The sequence below is a fragment of the Sapajus apella genome, unplaced genomic scaffold (genome assembly GCF_009761245.1).
Source record: "Sapajus apella isolate SASKATOON/1434 unplaced genomic scaffold, GSC_monkey_1.0 scaffold77, whole genome shotgun sequence".
In the NCBI taxonomy this organism is placed as follows: domain Eukaryota; kingdom Metazoa; phylum Chordata; class Mammalia; order Primates; family Cebidae; genus Sapajus; species Sapajus apella.
This window is the reverse complement of record NW_022437017.1, coordinates 6,839,785-6,854,303: the sequence shown is the minus strand read 5'-3', so window position 1 is coordinate 6,854,303 and position 14,519 is coordinate 6,839,785. Positions and strand designations below refer to the sequence as shown.

At 53.5% G+C, this 14,519-nt stretch overlaps 1 protein-coding gene across 1 annotated transcript in view; it reads left to right on the top strand.

The window, feature by feature from the left end:
- The first annotated feature begins 8,900 nt into the window (after positions 1 to 8,900).
- HDGFL2 (HDGF like 2) overlaps positions 8,901 to 14,519 on the top strand; it is a 28,260-nt gene continuing 22,641 nt past the window's right edge. Inside the window, exons 1-3 of the mRNA XM_032252490.1 lie at positions 8,901 to 9,125; positions 12,114 to 12,190; positions 12,284 to 12,422. Of these exons, the coding sequence (XP_032108381.1) occupies positions 9,054 to 9,125; positions 12,114 to 12,190; positions 12,284 to 12,422 (288 nt within the window). The 5' untranslated portion in view covers positions 8,901 to 9,053. The remainder of the gene's footprint in view (positions 9,126 to 12,113; positions 12,191 to 12,283; positions 12,423 to 14,519) is intronic.

Genomic DNA, 14,519 nt, shown 5'->3' with positions numbered 1-14,519 from the left:
CGCCTTTCCGCCACCGGCCACGTGACAATCAGCCCGGAGTGCAGCTCTACCGCTCGGTGCGTCGCGGGCCCGGGGCGGCCACTCTACCCTGGAGCCGCGTCTCTGTGGTTTTTCCGGACTCCGTTGCCAGGGCGACGAGCGCGCTTCTAGATTGGCGACAGTGCCTTGCCTAGCGCCTTCCGTGGCGCTCCCCAAATGGTGACAAACGTTGATGGGAGAGGGACAGGCCGACTGAACTTCGCAGAGAAAGTACTGGGCCCTGTCCTGTTCGCTGCTCAGCCTAAGCTGGGCGCGGTGGCTTACGCCTGCAATCCCAGCACTTTTCGGAGAATCAGGTGGGAGGATTGCTTGACTGAAGTTGGAGACCACCCTGGGCAACATGGCAAAACCATGTTTTCTATTTAAAAAAATTATAAATTATTGCCGGGCGCGATGGCTCACGCCTGTAATTCCAGCATTTTGGGAGGCCAGGGCGGTCGGGTCACCTGAGGTCGGGAGCTCGAGACCAGCCTGACCAACATGGAGAAACCCCGTCTCTACCAAAAATACAAAATTAGCGGGTCGTGGTGGCGCATGCCTGTAATCCCAGCTATTTGGGAGGATGAAGCAAGGAGAATCCCTTGAACCCGGAAGTTGGAGGTTGTGGTGAGCTGAGATCAAGCCATTGCGCTCCAGCCTGGGCAACAAAAGCAAAACTTGGTCTCAAAAAAAATAATAAATATAAATAAATGAATAAATAAATTAGGTGAGAGTTGTGGCCCGTACCTGTATAGCCTCAGCTATTTGGAAGGCTGAGGCGGGAGGATGGCTTGAACCCAGGAGGTCCAGGCTGTATCAGCTGTGATGAAGCCATTGCATTCCAGCTTGGGCCACAGAGAGAGATCCTGTCTAAAACAAAACAAACACAAAACCAGCCTTCCCTGTCTGCTCAGAGCTTATGTGGTAAAGCCCCAGTTCAATGTGGGGCATTGGAGGCCACCACGATCTGGCCCTGTTTTGGTCCCTGGTTGACCCCCCTTCCCCACCCCTCCCACCCCCCGCCCCCAGCCCATGCTTCTCATCTAGGAGCTGTTGAATACGATGCACTTGACTGGGACCTGGGAATCCACTTTGGCGGGCAAGACAGAAAGAAACCAGTTAATAGTGGCATACTTTGGGCTGTGCAATCTGCAAAGAAAGATAAAATGACAGTTAAAACAAGCCTCAAAAAAAGGGAATTGGGGGTCAGTTGCAGTGGCTCACGCCTGTAATCCTAACATTTTGGGAGGCCAAGTCCGGCAGATCGTTTGAGGTCAGGAGGTCAAGCCCAGCCTGGCCATCATGGTGAAATCCCGTCTCTACGGGCACCAGTAATCCCAGCTGCTCAGGAGGCTGAGGCAGGAGAATCACTTGAACCTGGGAGGGAGAAGCGGTAGTGAGCCAAGATCTCAGCACTGCACTCCAGCCTGGTGACAGAGCGAGACTCCGTCACACACACACACACACACACACACACACACAATATTTCAGTAAAAGGCAGATGTCATAATGATTTTCTCCTTTAATGTTTCTTCAGAGTCAGCTCTGTACCTGCAATGAGGAAACAGACAAACTTCCTTCACCTCATAGGGCTCATACTCATCAGTTTCTGGGGGGAGGTTGGGTGAAAATGAAATATAATCAATAAAGGAAATCTGTGATAGGGCAGATGGCATTATAGAAAGAGCAGTTTGCAACATCAAAGGCGTCAGGAACAGTAAGAGGACATTTTTGAGACCACCAGGGAAATGTCACTATGTCTGGACATTACATGATATAAAGGAGCTATTCTTAATTTTGTTAGTGGTGATAATGGTATGGTAGTTACTTCTTTTTTTTTTTTCAAGATAGTGTCTCACTCTGTCACCGAGGCTGGAACGGGGTGGCACAATCTTGGCTCACTGCAACCTCTGCCTCCCGGGTTCAAGCAAGTCTTCTGCCTCAGGCACCTGAGTAGCTGGGACTACAGGCACCATGCCATGACGCCCAGTTAAATTTTTGTATTTTTAGTAGAGATGGGGTTTCACTGTGTTAGCAAGGATGGTCTCGATCTCCTGACCTCATGATCTGCCCGCCTTGGCCTCTCAAAGTGCTGGGATTACAGATGTGAGCCACCGTGCCTGGAAGGTAGTTATGTTTAAAAATACACTTTTTGGCCTGGCGTGTTGGCTCATGCCCGTAATCCCAGCACTTTGGGAGGCCGAGGCGGGCAGATCACGAGGTCAAGAGATCGAGACCATCCTGTCCAAGATGGTGAAACCGCGTCTCTACTAAAATTACAAAATTAGCTGGGTGTGGTAGCATACATCTGTAATCCCAGCTGCTCGGGAGGCTGAGGCAGGAGAATCACTTGAGCCCAGAAGGCAGAGGTTGCAGTGAGCCGAGATCGAGCCACTGCACTCCAGCCCTGTGACAGAGCAAAATTCTGTCTCGAAAAATAATGATATATTTTTTGTTTTGGCTGGCTGTGGTGGCTCACGCTGTAATCCCAGCTCTTTGGGAGGCTGATGCGAAAGGATTGTTTGAGTCTAGGACTTCAGGACCAGCCCTGACACCATAGTGAGACTGCCATCTCTGAAAAAAAAAGAAAAAAGAGAAAAGGGCTGGGTGTGGTGGCTCATGCCTGTAATCCCAGCACTTTGGGATGCTAAAGTAGGTGGATCACCTGAGGTCAGGAGTTCAAGATCAATTTGGCCAACATGATGAACCCGGTCTCTACTAAAAATACAAAACTTAGTCGGGCGTGGTGGCGGGCGCCTGTAATCCCAGCTACTCAGAAGGCTGACGCAGGAGAATTGCTTGAAATGGGGAGTGGGAGTTTGCAGTGAGCCAAGATCCTGCCACTGTACTCCAGCCTGGCAGCAGAGCGAGACTCCACCTCAAAAAAAAAAAAAAAAAATTGTAGTGATGGGGTCTCACTAGGTTGCCCAGGCTGGTATAGATCTCAAGTGATCTTCCCACCTCAGCCTCCCGAAGCCGACACGGTGAAATCCAGGATGACAGGCGTGAGCCACCTCGCCCAGCCAGTATAAAGGTGTTGGAACTGTAAATTATTATTTTTTTTAATATATGGAGTTTTTGCTCCTCTTACCCAGGCTGGAGTGCAATGGTGCTATCTCAGCTCACTGCAACCTCTGCTTCCTGGGTTCAAGCAATTCTCCTGCCTCAGCCTCCTGAATAGCTGGGATCGCAGGCCTGCTTCACCGTGCTTGGCTAATTTTTTGTATTTTTAGTTATTAGAGACGAGGTTTCACCATGCTGGCCAGGTTGGTCTTGAACTCTTAACCTCAGTGATCTGCCCACATCGACCTCCCAAAGTGCTGGGATTACAGGTATTAGCCACAGATCCCGGCCAAAAGAAAATTTGCTTTCTTTTGGGACGGAGTCTCAGTCTGTTGCCCAGGCTGTAGTGCCGTGGTGTGATCTCAGCTCACTATAACCTCTGCCTCTTGGGTTCAATAGATTCTCCTGCCTCAGCTTCCTGAGTAGCTGGGATTACAGGCACGCACCACCATGCCCAGCTAATTTTTTGTATTTTTAGTAGAGACGGGGTTTCACCATGTTGACCAGGATGGTTTCGATCTCTTGACCTCGTGATCCACCCGCCTCGGCCTCCCAAAGTGCTGGGATTACAGGCTTGAGCCACCGCGCCCAGCCGAATTTTTGTATTTTTAGTAAGCCTGGAGTTTTGTGATGTTGGTCAGGCTGGTCTGAAACTCCTGAGCCCCTGATTTGCCCACCTCGACCTCCCAAAGTGCTGGGATTACAGGCGTGAGCCACCGCACCCAGCCAAAAAAATTTTTATAAAGATATTGTCTTGGCCAGGCACGGTGGCTCACGCCTGTAATCCTAGCACTTTGGGAGGCCAAGGTGGGTGGATCACCTGAGGTCAGGAGTTCAAGACCAGCCTGGCCATCATGGTGAAATCCCATCTTCTAAAAAAATAAGAAAGAAAGAAAGAAAAAAAAAAGATGCCGTCTTCCTATGTTGCCCACGATGGAGCACAGCTGCAGTGGCCATTCACAGGCATAATCACGGGTCACTGCAGCCTGAAACTCCCAGGCTCAAGTCATCCTCCCACCTCAGCCTCCCAAGTAGCTGGGACTACAGGCATGAATCACTGCACCTGAGTTAACCTTTTTTTTTTTTTTTTTTTTTTAAGACGGAGTCTCACTCTGTCGACAGGTTGGAGTGCAGTGGCGGGATCTCAGCTCACTGCAGCCTCTGCCTCCTGGGTTCAAGCAATTCTCCTGCCTCAACCTCCGGAGTAGCTGGGATTACAGGCACCTGCCACCATGCCCAGCTAATTTCTTTTGTATTTTTAGTAGAGATGGGGTTTTGCCATATTAGCCAGGCTGGTCTCCAACTTCTGACTTTGTGATCCACCCGCCCCCAGCCTCCCAAAGTGTTGGGATTGCAGGTGTGAGCCACCGTGCCCAGCCACTTAACGATTTTTAAGTGTACGGTTCAGAGACATCAAATATATTCACATTGTTGCGCCACCATCACAGGGATCATTCGGTTTCATCTTGTGAGACATAAATTCTGCCTCATTAAGTAACCAACCCCTGGTAACCTCTCTTCTATTTTCCGTCTCTATGAATTTGACCACTCTAGGAGCCTCCTATGAGTAGAATCATAGAAGATAATATTTGTCTTTTTGTGCGTGGGTGATTTGATTGAGGATAACATTCATAAGGTTAATCTCCATTGCAACCTGTGTAACAAATAGCTTTTAAAAGATGACGGGGCGCAGTGGTGTGTGCCTGTAGTTACAGCTACTCGGGAGGCTGAGGCAGGAGAATCACTTGAACCCAGGAGGCAGAGGTTGCAGTGAGCTGAGATCTCACCACTGCACTCCAGCCTGGCGACAGTGTGAGACTTCGTCTCAAAGAAAAAAAAAAACAAAGATATTGCAGGCAGAGCGTGGTAGCTCATGCCTGTAACCCCAGCACTTTGGGAGGCCGAGACTGGTGGGTCACTTGAGGTCAGGAGTTCGAGACCAGGCTGGCCAACATAGTGAAACCCCGTTTCTTAAAATAAAATTAAATTTTAAAAAGGCCGGGTGCGGTGGCTCATGCCTGTAATCCCAGCACTTTGGGAGGCCGAGGTGGGCAGATCACAGGTCAAGAGATCGAGACCATCCTGGCCAACATGGTGAAACCCCCATCTCTACTAAAATAAAAAAAAATTAAAAATAATAATAATAAATAAAAAATTAGCCTGCTATGGTGGTACACATCTTTAGTTCCAGCTATCTGTGGGACTGAGGCAGGAGGATTCCTTGAGTGAGGTCAAGAGGTCAAGCCTGTAGTGAGCCAAAATTACACTACTGCACTTTTGCCTGGATGACATAGTAAGACTCTGTTTCAAAAAAAAAAAAAAAAAAATGTACGGGGCCAGGTGAGGCGTTTCATACCTGTAATCGCAGCTCTTTGGGAGGTCGAGGCAGGAGGACTGCTTGAGCTTAGGAGTTTGAGATCAATCTGGGTAACAAAGTGGGACCCCATCTTTAGAAAAAAATTAAAAATTAGCCAAGTGTGATGGCACGTGTCTGTATTCCCAGCTACTGAGGAGGCTGAGGCAGGAGGATCACTTAAGCCCGGAGGGTAAAGGCTGCCATGAGCTGAGATCATGTCACTGTACTCCAGCCTGGGCAATAGAGCGAGATCCTGTCTCAAAAAAAAGATTGCATGGGACATACTTATACTAAAAATCACTCAGCCAGATGTTGTGGCTCATGCCTGTAATCCCAATACTTTGGAAGGCTGAAATATGAGAATAATTTGAGCCCGGGAGTTCTAGATCAGCCTAGGCAACATAGTGAGACCCCTTCTCAAAATCATTTCGATATGTTTTAACTGGAAATTCTAACTGCAGCCCTTCTTTTTTTTTTTTTTTTGAGACGGAGTCTTGCTCCGTCACCCATGCTGGAGTGCAGTGGCACAACCTTGGCTCACTGCAACCTCTGCCTCCCAGGTTCAAACAATTCTCCTGCCTCAGCCTCCTGATTAGCTGTGACTACAGGTGCATGGCACCACGCCTGGGTAATTTTTTAAAAATTTTATTTATTTATTTATTTATTTTATAAAGATGGGGTTTCACCATGATGGCCAGGCTGATCTTGAACTCCTGACCTCAGGTGATCCACCCACCTTGGCCTCCCAAAGTGCTAGGATTACAGGCGTGAACCACCGTGCCCAGCCATTTTTTTGTATTTTTAGTAGAGACGGGGTTTCACTGTGTTAGCCAGGCTGGTCTCGATCTCCTGGCCTCCTGATCTACCTGGCTCAGCCTGGCCAAGTGCTGGGATTACAGGCGTGAGCCAATGCACCCCGCTGGATATATAAATATATATTTTTAAAAAGGCTGGCTTGCCTTCCCTTCCTTCCTTCCTTCTTTCCCTCCTTCCCTCCTTCCCTCCTTCCTTCTTTCCTTCCTTCCTTTCTTCCTTTCTTCCCTCCCTCCCTTCCTTCCCTACTTTCTTCCTTCCTTCCAAGACAGTCTCATTCTGTTGCTCAGGCTGGAGTGCACTGAATTTTAACTGGAAATTCTAATCTAGCCCTTCTCAAGGTACCAGACTAAAAGATCTATTTTTTTTCAAAGGCCTGCTTGCTTGCCTCCTTTCTCCTTCCCTCCCTCCCTCCTTCCCTCCCTCCCTTCCTTCTTTTCCTTCCTCTCTTCCTTCCTTCCCTCCCTCTCTCCCTCCTTCCCTCCCTCCCTCCTTTCTTTTCTTTCTTTCTCTCTCTCTCTCTCCTCTTTCTTTTGTTCTTTCATTCTCTTCCTTCTCATTCTGCCACCCAGGCTGGAGTGCTCTGGCATGATCTTGGCTCACTATAACCTCCGCTTCCCAGGTTCCAGCAATTCTCCTGCCTCAGTCTCTTGAGCAGCTACAATTACAGGCATGTGCCACCATGTCTGGCTAACTTTTTTGTATTTTTTTATAGAGATGGCATTTCACCATATTGGTCAGGCTGGTCTCGAACCTCTGACCTCATGATCCACCTACCTTGGCCCCCCAAAGTGCTGGGATTACAAGTGTGAGATGCCGCACCGGGCCTTATGTGTAAGTTGTAAAGAATTCGTCTTTGTTGAGCCATATTTTACCCACATAGGGATGCTTTTTGAGACTAAAGTACTCTCTTTGTTCTTTCTAATCAGATCCCTCCAATAGTTTCCAATAAGTTAAAATAAAACCCAATCTTCTCATTTATGTTTGTAAGGCATTATGATAGGTCGTCCATGGACCCTTCCAGCTTTATCTGCTTCCCCCCACTCACACACACAGTCATCCAGGATCAGCTGGGTTTTTGTTTGCTTTGCTTGTTTGTTTTTTGAGACAGAGTCTTGCTCTGTCACCCAGGCTGGAGTGCCGTGGTGCAATCTAGGCTCACTGCAACCTACGCCTACCAGGTTCAAGCGATTCTCCTGCCTCAGCCTCCCTAGTAGCTAGACTATAGGCGCCCGCCACCACGCCCGGCTAATTTTTGTGTTTTTTTTTTTTTTTTTTTTTTTTTTTTTTTTTTTGAGAGGGAGTTTCACTCATGTTACCCAGGCTGGAGTGCAATGGCGCGATCTCGGCTCACCGCAACCTCCGCCTCCTGGGTTCAGGCAATTCTCCTGCCTCAGCCTCCTGAGTAGCTGGGATTACAGGCACACGCCACCATGCCCAGCTAATTTTTTGTATTTTTTTTAGTAGAGACGGGGTTTCACCATGTTGACCAGGATGGTCTCGATCTCTTGACCTCGTGATCCACCCGCCTCGGCCTCCCAAAGTGCTGGGATTACAGGCTTGAGCCACCGCGCCCGGCCTATTTTTTTGTGTTTTTTTCTGGGGGTGGTGGTGGTGGTGGTGGCGTGTTTCACCATGTTGGCCGGACTAGTCTCGAACTCCTGACCTCGTGATCCGCCCTCCTTGACCTCCCAAAGTGCTGGGATTACAGGCGTCAGCCACCTTGCCTGGTAGAGTTATAGCTTCTAACACTTCCTGCATTTCCTATTGCCGGGCTCAGTTTGGTGCACACTCCTTACAGTCCTGTCAGATCTTAAAGGATCAGTAGCATTATGGGCCTCATTTTCCAGGTGCAGAGACTGAAGCCCAGGGCAATCAAGTAACAAGTAACTTGGTCACACGGTATTCAGTACATTTTTCTTGAATGGCTGAATATGTCTGTGGGGTGTTTTGTGGCCCTGGCATATGGTAGGCACTCAGTAAGTTTTTAGTAAGTGAAGAAATAACTATTCTGTGCATTTTGTGGCTATTTATCCTAAGAGTTCCCCTGGCGCCTGCCCCTTCCTCTCAGCCCCGCCCCTTTGAGCTGGCAATGGCCCATCCCTGTTTCATGTTGTATCGCTCCTCTTTCGATAGCCAATGGTCGACGCCCTGCTGAAGTCCCGCCTCTTGTAATGGCCAATGCCTGATCCCTGCCTTGAGGCCCTTCTCTTGCGGCATCCAACGGCTTGCAGCTCTCCTTTAAGCCCCTCCTCCTGAGGGAGTTAGGCTGTCAATGACCCGCCCCCTGCGTTGACTGATTGGCTTTCTTTATCTAAGGTATCCAATGTTCTGCCCCACTGATATCCCCTTCTCTTGTGGCGGTTTATGTCCCGCCTCTCTCCCTTAAGCTCCACCCCTTCACTCCTTTAGCGCCTCTGTTTGTCTCCTCCCACATTTTCCCTTTCACCTCCCATAACCTCCCATTAGGTCTCTGGGTTACGCCCCTTGGGTCTGCCCGTTATCCAATCCCGTTAACTGTTCTGCTCCAACTCTTGTTCTCATTGGTCGCCGCCCTTCTCTGTCCCCCGCACGTGGTCCTGAACGACGGCTTTGTCGGCGCGTGACGGCCGGAGGGCTGAACTTCCGGTGGCGCAAAGCCCAATAAGCGCGTGCCGGCCGGCTGCCCAGGCGGCCTCCCCCGCCCCCTCGGCGTCCGGCTCCCGCCCCCGGCTTCGCCTCCCGCTGCCGCCGCCGCCGACGCCGCCGCAGCCGCTACTGCCGCTGCCGCCGCTTCTCGCGGCCTGGGCCTCCCGCCGTCAGCATGCCACACGCCTTCAAGCCCGGGGACTTGGTGTTCGCTAAGATGAAGGGCTACCCGCACTGGCCAGCCCGGGTGAGGTCGCGCGGGAGATGGGGTCGGTGAGGGGGGGTGGGGCAGCGGGAGCCCCGGGCCGGAGGCAGGCGCGTCCCGGGAGACAGTGGACGTCTGGCGCCTGAAGGAGCCGTGCCTCGGGGATGTGGGGGGCCTGGGGGTGTCCGGGGCCTGCAGGGACCGCGCCCCAGGGGTCTGGGGGGTCCTGGGCCGCAGGGAGCCGGGCCCTGGGAGTCTGGGGGTGTCCGGGGCCTGCAGGAGCTGCGCCCTGGGGGTCTGGGGGTGTCCAGGGCCCGGAGGAACAGCCCCGTGGGGGCCTGGGGGTGTCCGGGGCCTGCCGGAGCTGCACCCCGGGCGTCTGGGGGGGTTCTAGGTTGCACGGAGCCGCGTCCTTGGGGTCTTGGGGTGTCTGGAGCCTACAGGAGACGCACTCTGAGGGTCCGGGGTGCTCGGGGCCTGCAGGAGCCGCACCCCGGGGTCTGGGTGTCCTGGACCTCAGGGAGCCGCGTCCTGGGGTTCTAGGGGTGTCCGAGGCCTGCAGGAGCCGCACCCCGGGGTCTGGGGCCCTTGGGCCTCTGGGGTTCGTGCCTAGGGGTTCTGAGGATGTCTGGGGCCTGAGAGACTCTCGCCCTTGGAGAATGAGTTCTGGGACTCAGGGAGCCGCGCCCTGGGAGTCTGGGGGTGTCCCAGACCTGAAGGAACTGCTCCCTGGGGATATGGGGGTTGGGGGTTATCTGGGGCCTGAAGGAACCGTCCACCAACGGTTCTGGGCCCAAGGAAGCTGTGTCCTGGGGGTCTGGGGGTGTCTGAGACCTGAGAAATTATTGCCCTGGGGGAATGGGGGTCTTGGACCTGAGGGAGGCATTCCTTGGGGATCTGGGGGGGTGTCCAGGGCCTGAGGTTGCCACATCTTGGAGGTTTGGGGGTGTCTGAGGCCTGAAGGAGCTGCACGCCAACAGTCTGGGGATCCTGGGCCAGAAGAAGCTGTGCCCTGGGGATCTAGGGTTGTCTGGGGCTTGAGAAACTCTCCCCCTGGGGGTCCTGGGCCTGAGGGAGCTGCCCTCTGGGGGTCTGGGGGTGTCCTGAGCCAGAGGGTGCTATGCCTTGTGTATCTGGGGTTGTCCGGGGCGCCAGGGTCTCAAAGAGTCACGCACAGGGTGTCTGGGAAGGTGTGGGACCTGAGGGACTCTTGCCTAAGGGTCTAGGGGTCCTAGGCCTGAGGGCTCAAGGTTCAAGTGTGAGCAGAACTGGGGAACTTGAGATTTGGGGCCAGGTGCGAAATGTGATTGGTGGGGGCCCAGGCTGAAGCACTCCCTTGTGGAGAAGCCCAGTTTGAGAGGCTGCAGGGCTGATGGCCATGTGCTAGGGGTCCAGAGTTGGGGGATGCAGCCATGCCAGAAGGTTAAGGGCCAAGGCCAAGGGAAGCTGGGACCCCTGAGTGAGGGACTGCGTGTGGGGGAATGGGGCTGGGGTCTGTTCACAGGTTTTCACTGTGGCTCGGGGAACCGGACCTTAGAATGAAGTTGGCGTTGGGCCTGTTGGGGGACCCTGGGGACTGGCCCCCTGTGGAGAGGAGGATGTAGAAGCTGGCTTTGGGGAGACTTAAGGGTGGGGTTGTCCAACCCCAATGCCTGAAATGGAGACAGGCCTGGGCCTGTGGAGGGGAGCACATCTGAGGGAAGGGGCTGGCTGAGGGGACCTTGGGTGCCCCTTTAGAGGAAGCTGGGGTCCTGAGCACCAGGATGGTTCCAGGTGATCTGGCCTGAAGGATGTCCTGGCCTGAAGGATGTCCCATGCCTGGGAGTCCCAGATATGCGGGTGGGTGAGTTCCAGGCCCTGAGAGGGGGGCAGGGACCCCAGGCTACTGTCATCTCCAGGTCTCAGGGATGAGTCTCCCAGGACTGAGGTTGGTGGAATCTGCCCGGTAGGAGTGAGGAATTTGGCATGGGGTGGAAAGCTGGGGCAGCAGGGAGGGGCCGTGGACGGGGAGGCCACACGGTGACCAGGATGAGAACCATCCCAGGTCCGAAGCTGGCGCTGCTGCTAGGATGGGTGGACTGTGGGTGGGTCCTGGGTGAGGCAGGAGAGGCAGGAGCCCTATGAGGCATGCCGGGCTGGTCCTCCAGCGGACTGAATTTGGGATGCTTCTGGCGGGAGAGGGATGCTGGGGCTGCCCATGGCCGAGCCCAGGGGCCAGGGACTCTGAGAAAGTAGCCAAGAGGAGACCTGAGTGAGAAGCAAGCGGGCGAGTGGGGCAGTAAAGATCAGGAGCCCCCAGAAGCTGGAGACATGGATGGGGAAAGAATGCATTAGGACTGGAGAAGCCCCTCCAGCCTGATGTGCTGGCGCTGACTTTCTTGGGAGAGACCGGAGCAATGCAACTTCACAGGGACTTGCTCCCTTTCCCAGCTCTCCTCTCCTCAGACCACTCGCTTTTCTCTCCCCTGTCCTCCCTTCTCCAGCCGGCTCTCCAAGCACCTGATTGGAAGTGAAGGGGCTGCTAGCCTCCTGTGGGGAGGTGACTGACAGCTGCCGTAGCCCATGGGCCTGCAGGGAGAGGGTGGGACTTCCTGGATGCTCAGGGCCGGCTCTTGCAGCCCACCCCCTACCCTCTGCATCCTTGGAGCTGCCAGCTGCATCCCCTGGGGGACCGCCCGAAAGCCCCTCTTTGCGGGAGGGGTCCCCAGGGAAGGTCCTGGGAATCCATAGATGCTGAGCCTGGCCCCTCCTCCTGGTTGCTTCAGAGGGCCGGATCTGACTTGGCTCAGGTGGACCACCTGCCCTGGGGCCAGCTCTCTCCCTGGGGTGGGGGGAGATCTCCCTGGGTGGGGTACAGCTTTGCAGGGAGGGTACACAGAAGAACGCAGCTTCCTATTGGGAAGGGGCTGCTGCTTCCTGGGTTGAAGGCTCCCCTCCTCCCATGTGCTTTGCCCCAAGCCCCGTGGCTTGTTTCTTGGTGATTTCCTGGGCATTGGGTAAAGCCACCCCCTTACTGGCCTCTCACTGCAGATTGATGACATCGCCGACGGTGCCGTGAAGCCCCCACCCAACAAGTACCCCATCTTTTTCTTTGGCACACACGAAACGTAAGTGTCCCTTGCCGGGGCTTGATTTTCTCCTCTGGTACCTCCCGGGGTGGTCTCACTCACCTGGGACTGGCCCCTGACTCCCTTTTCCAGAGCCTTCCTGGGACCCAAGGACCTGTTCCCCTACGACAAGTGTAAAGACAAGTACGGGAAACCCAACAAGAGGAAAGGCTTCAATGAAGGGCTGTGGGAGATCCAGAACAACCCCCACGCCAGCTACAGTGCCCCTCCGGTGAGTACCCAGGGTGGAGCGCCAGCCTGAAGGGGGCATCTGAGGGAAGAAGAGGCCGCCAGGTCAGGGTCTCTCCCCTGGGCGCTGTGGAGATGTGGCGCTTGATCGTTCCCTGTGGTGGGGGGTTCTGGGCCCTGGAGGTACTGAGCAGTGTCCCCACCCCATTCATGATAACAGGTGTCCCCATACATTGCCCAGTGTCCCCTGGGTGGAGGGGGCACATCAGCCCTGGTGAGAACCCCTGCTCTAGAATCAGCCGAGATTTCTTTGTTTTTGTTTTTGTTTTTTTTGAGACTGAGTCTCACTCTGTCACCCAGGCTGGAGTGCAGTAGCGCAGTCTGAGCTCACTGCAGCCTCTGCCTCCCAGGTCCAAGCGATTCTCCTGTCTCAGCCTCCTGAGTAGTTGGGATTACAGGTGCCTACCACCACACCTAGATACTTTTTGTATTTTTTGTAGAGACTCGGTTTCTCCATGTTGGCCAGGCTGGTCTTGAACTCCTGACCTCAAGTGATCTGCCCACCTTGGCCTCCCACGGTGTTGGGATTATAGGGATGAGCCACTGCGCCCAGCCAGTCCAAGTTTCTGACAGAGTGTTATAGCTCTCATAAAACCTTTTATTTTCTTAGGAAAAGACATTTTTTCTTTGAGAACACCCCCCTCTTTCACTGTTACTGCAGATTTTAGAGGAGTGAAAAAGGCCGTAGTTTATAGATGTGAGAGTTCTCAGTCAGGTGGAAAAAAACACCGAGAATCAGATGACATCTCGCTGGCAAATGGGTGTCTGGCAATATTCAGGGAAAGGAAGGAATTGAGAAAAGTGGAAGCCAAATTGCTGAAAGGCCGTGGAAGGATGGGAGAAAGGTGCGTTTGAGTATTTTGGGGTGAGATGGGGAGTGGGGAAACAGCTGGAGTTCTTTCCTCTGCTTTAGCCACGCTGCTTTTGAGGTTTCTGTGAGAGGCTGGGGGCTGGGGGTAGCCCAGGCTTAGCAGGGGCACACATGAAGTTGGTGAGGAGGCCCAGGGAACTGACCACAAGCTAGGGAAAGCTTGGCCGCTGGGGAGGAAAGGGACACCCGAGGTGCTCTGAGCCAAGGAAGGCAGGAGGGGCCCAGCCGTTGGCTTTTGCGAGTGGAGGATGGAGCCTGTTTGTGGTGCCTGGTCCTGCTTTCGAACCTGGGGTCTTGAGGCGGCCTGTCCGTGCCTCTCCTTCGTCTCAGCCTGGGCTGGGTGGCACTTGTGAGCATTTGCTCCTGGATCCGCAGATGCTTCGGTGTTGACACCTGCCATGCACACGTGCTACACTGGGGACCAGGAACACGGGATGAGTCAGGCACAGTCCCAGCCACAGTCTGGGAGCTCACTGAGGATTCACTCAACAGATGTCTCTTGAGCGCTGAGGATCTGGCAGCCCCTTCTCAGGGGGCGGGGCCCACTGATGTTTCGTGTTGCTGGTGTTTTACGCTAACACCCATGGTGTGTCTAGGAGACCGAGGCGTCCCTGGTTTTGACACTTGTCATCTTTCCCCAGGCCATGCCTGTCCCAGCTTGGATGGGTAGGTCAGAAGTCCTTCAGGGTAGTTGAGTTTCATGGGATCTTTTCCTGGCCCCAGGTCAGGTTCTCTTTGATTCTGTCCTGAGCTCACTACCTCCTGGTGAATCATCACACCATCACACCATTTAATATTTATTGGACGCCTGCAGCTTGCTAAGCTCTGTCAAGAGGCCTGTCCTCGAGGAAACGAAATTAAACAAGTACTTCACAGATCCCCCAAGATGAGAAGTAGCTTTAACTGAGGCCATTGCCCCTCTTAGCATCTCCAGCCCATCTATGCTTCCAAATGCAATGTGTGTTACGGTGCAGATTTCTGGTCGGGCATGGTGGCTCAGGCCTGTAATCCCAGCGCTTTGGGAGGCCGAGGCGGTTGGATCATGAAGTCAGGAGTCAAAGACCAGCCTGGACAAGATGGTGAAACCCTGTCTGTCTTAGAAATACAAAAATTAGCCAGATGTGGTGGTGCACGCCTGTAATCCTAGCTATGTGGGAGGCTGAGGCAGGAGAATTGCTTGAACCAGGGACAGAAAGACTCTGTCTCATT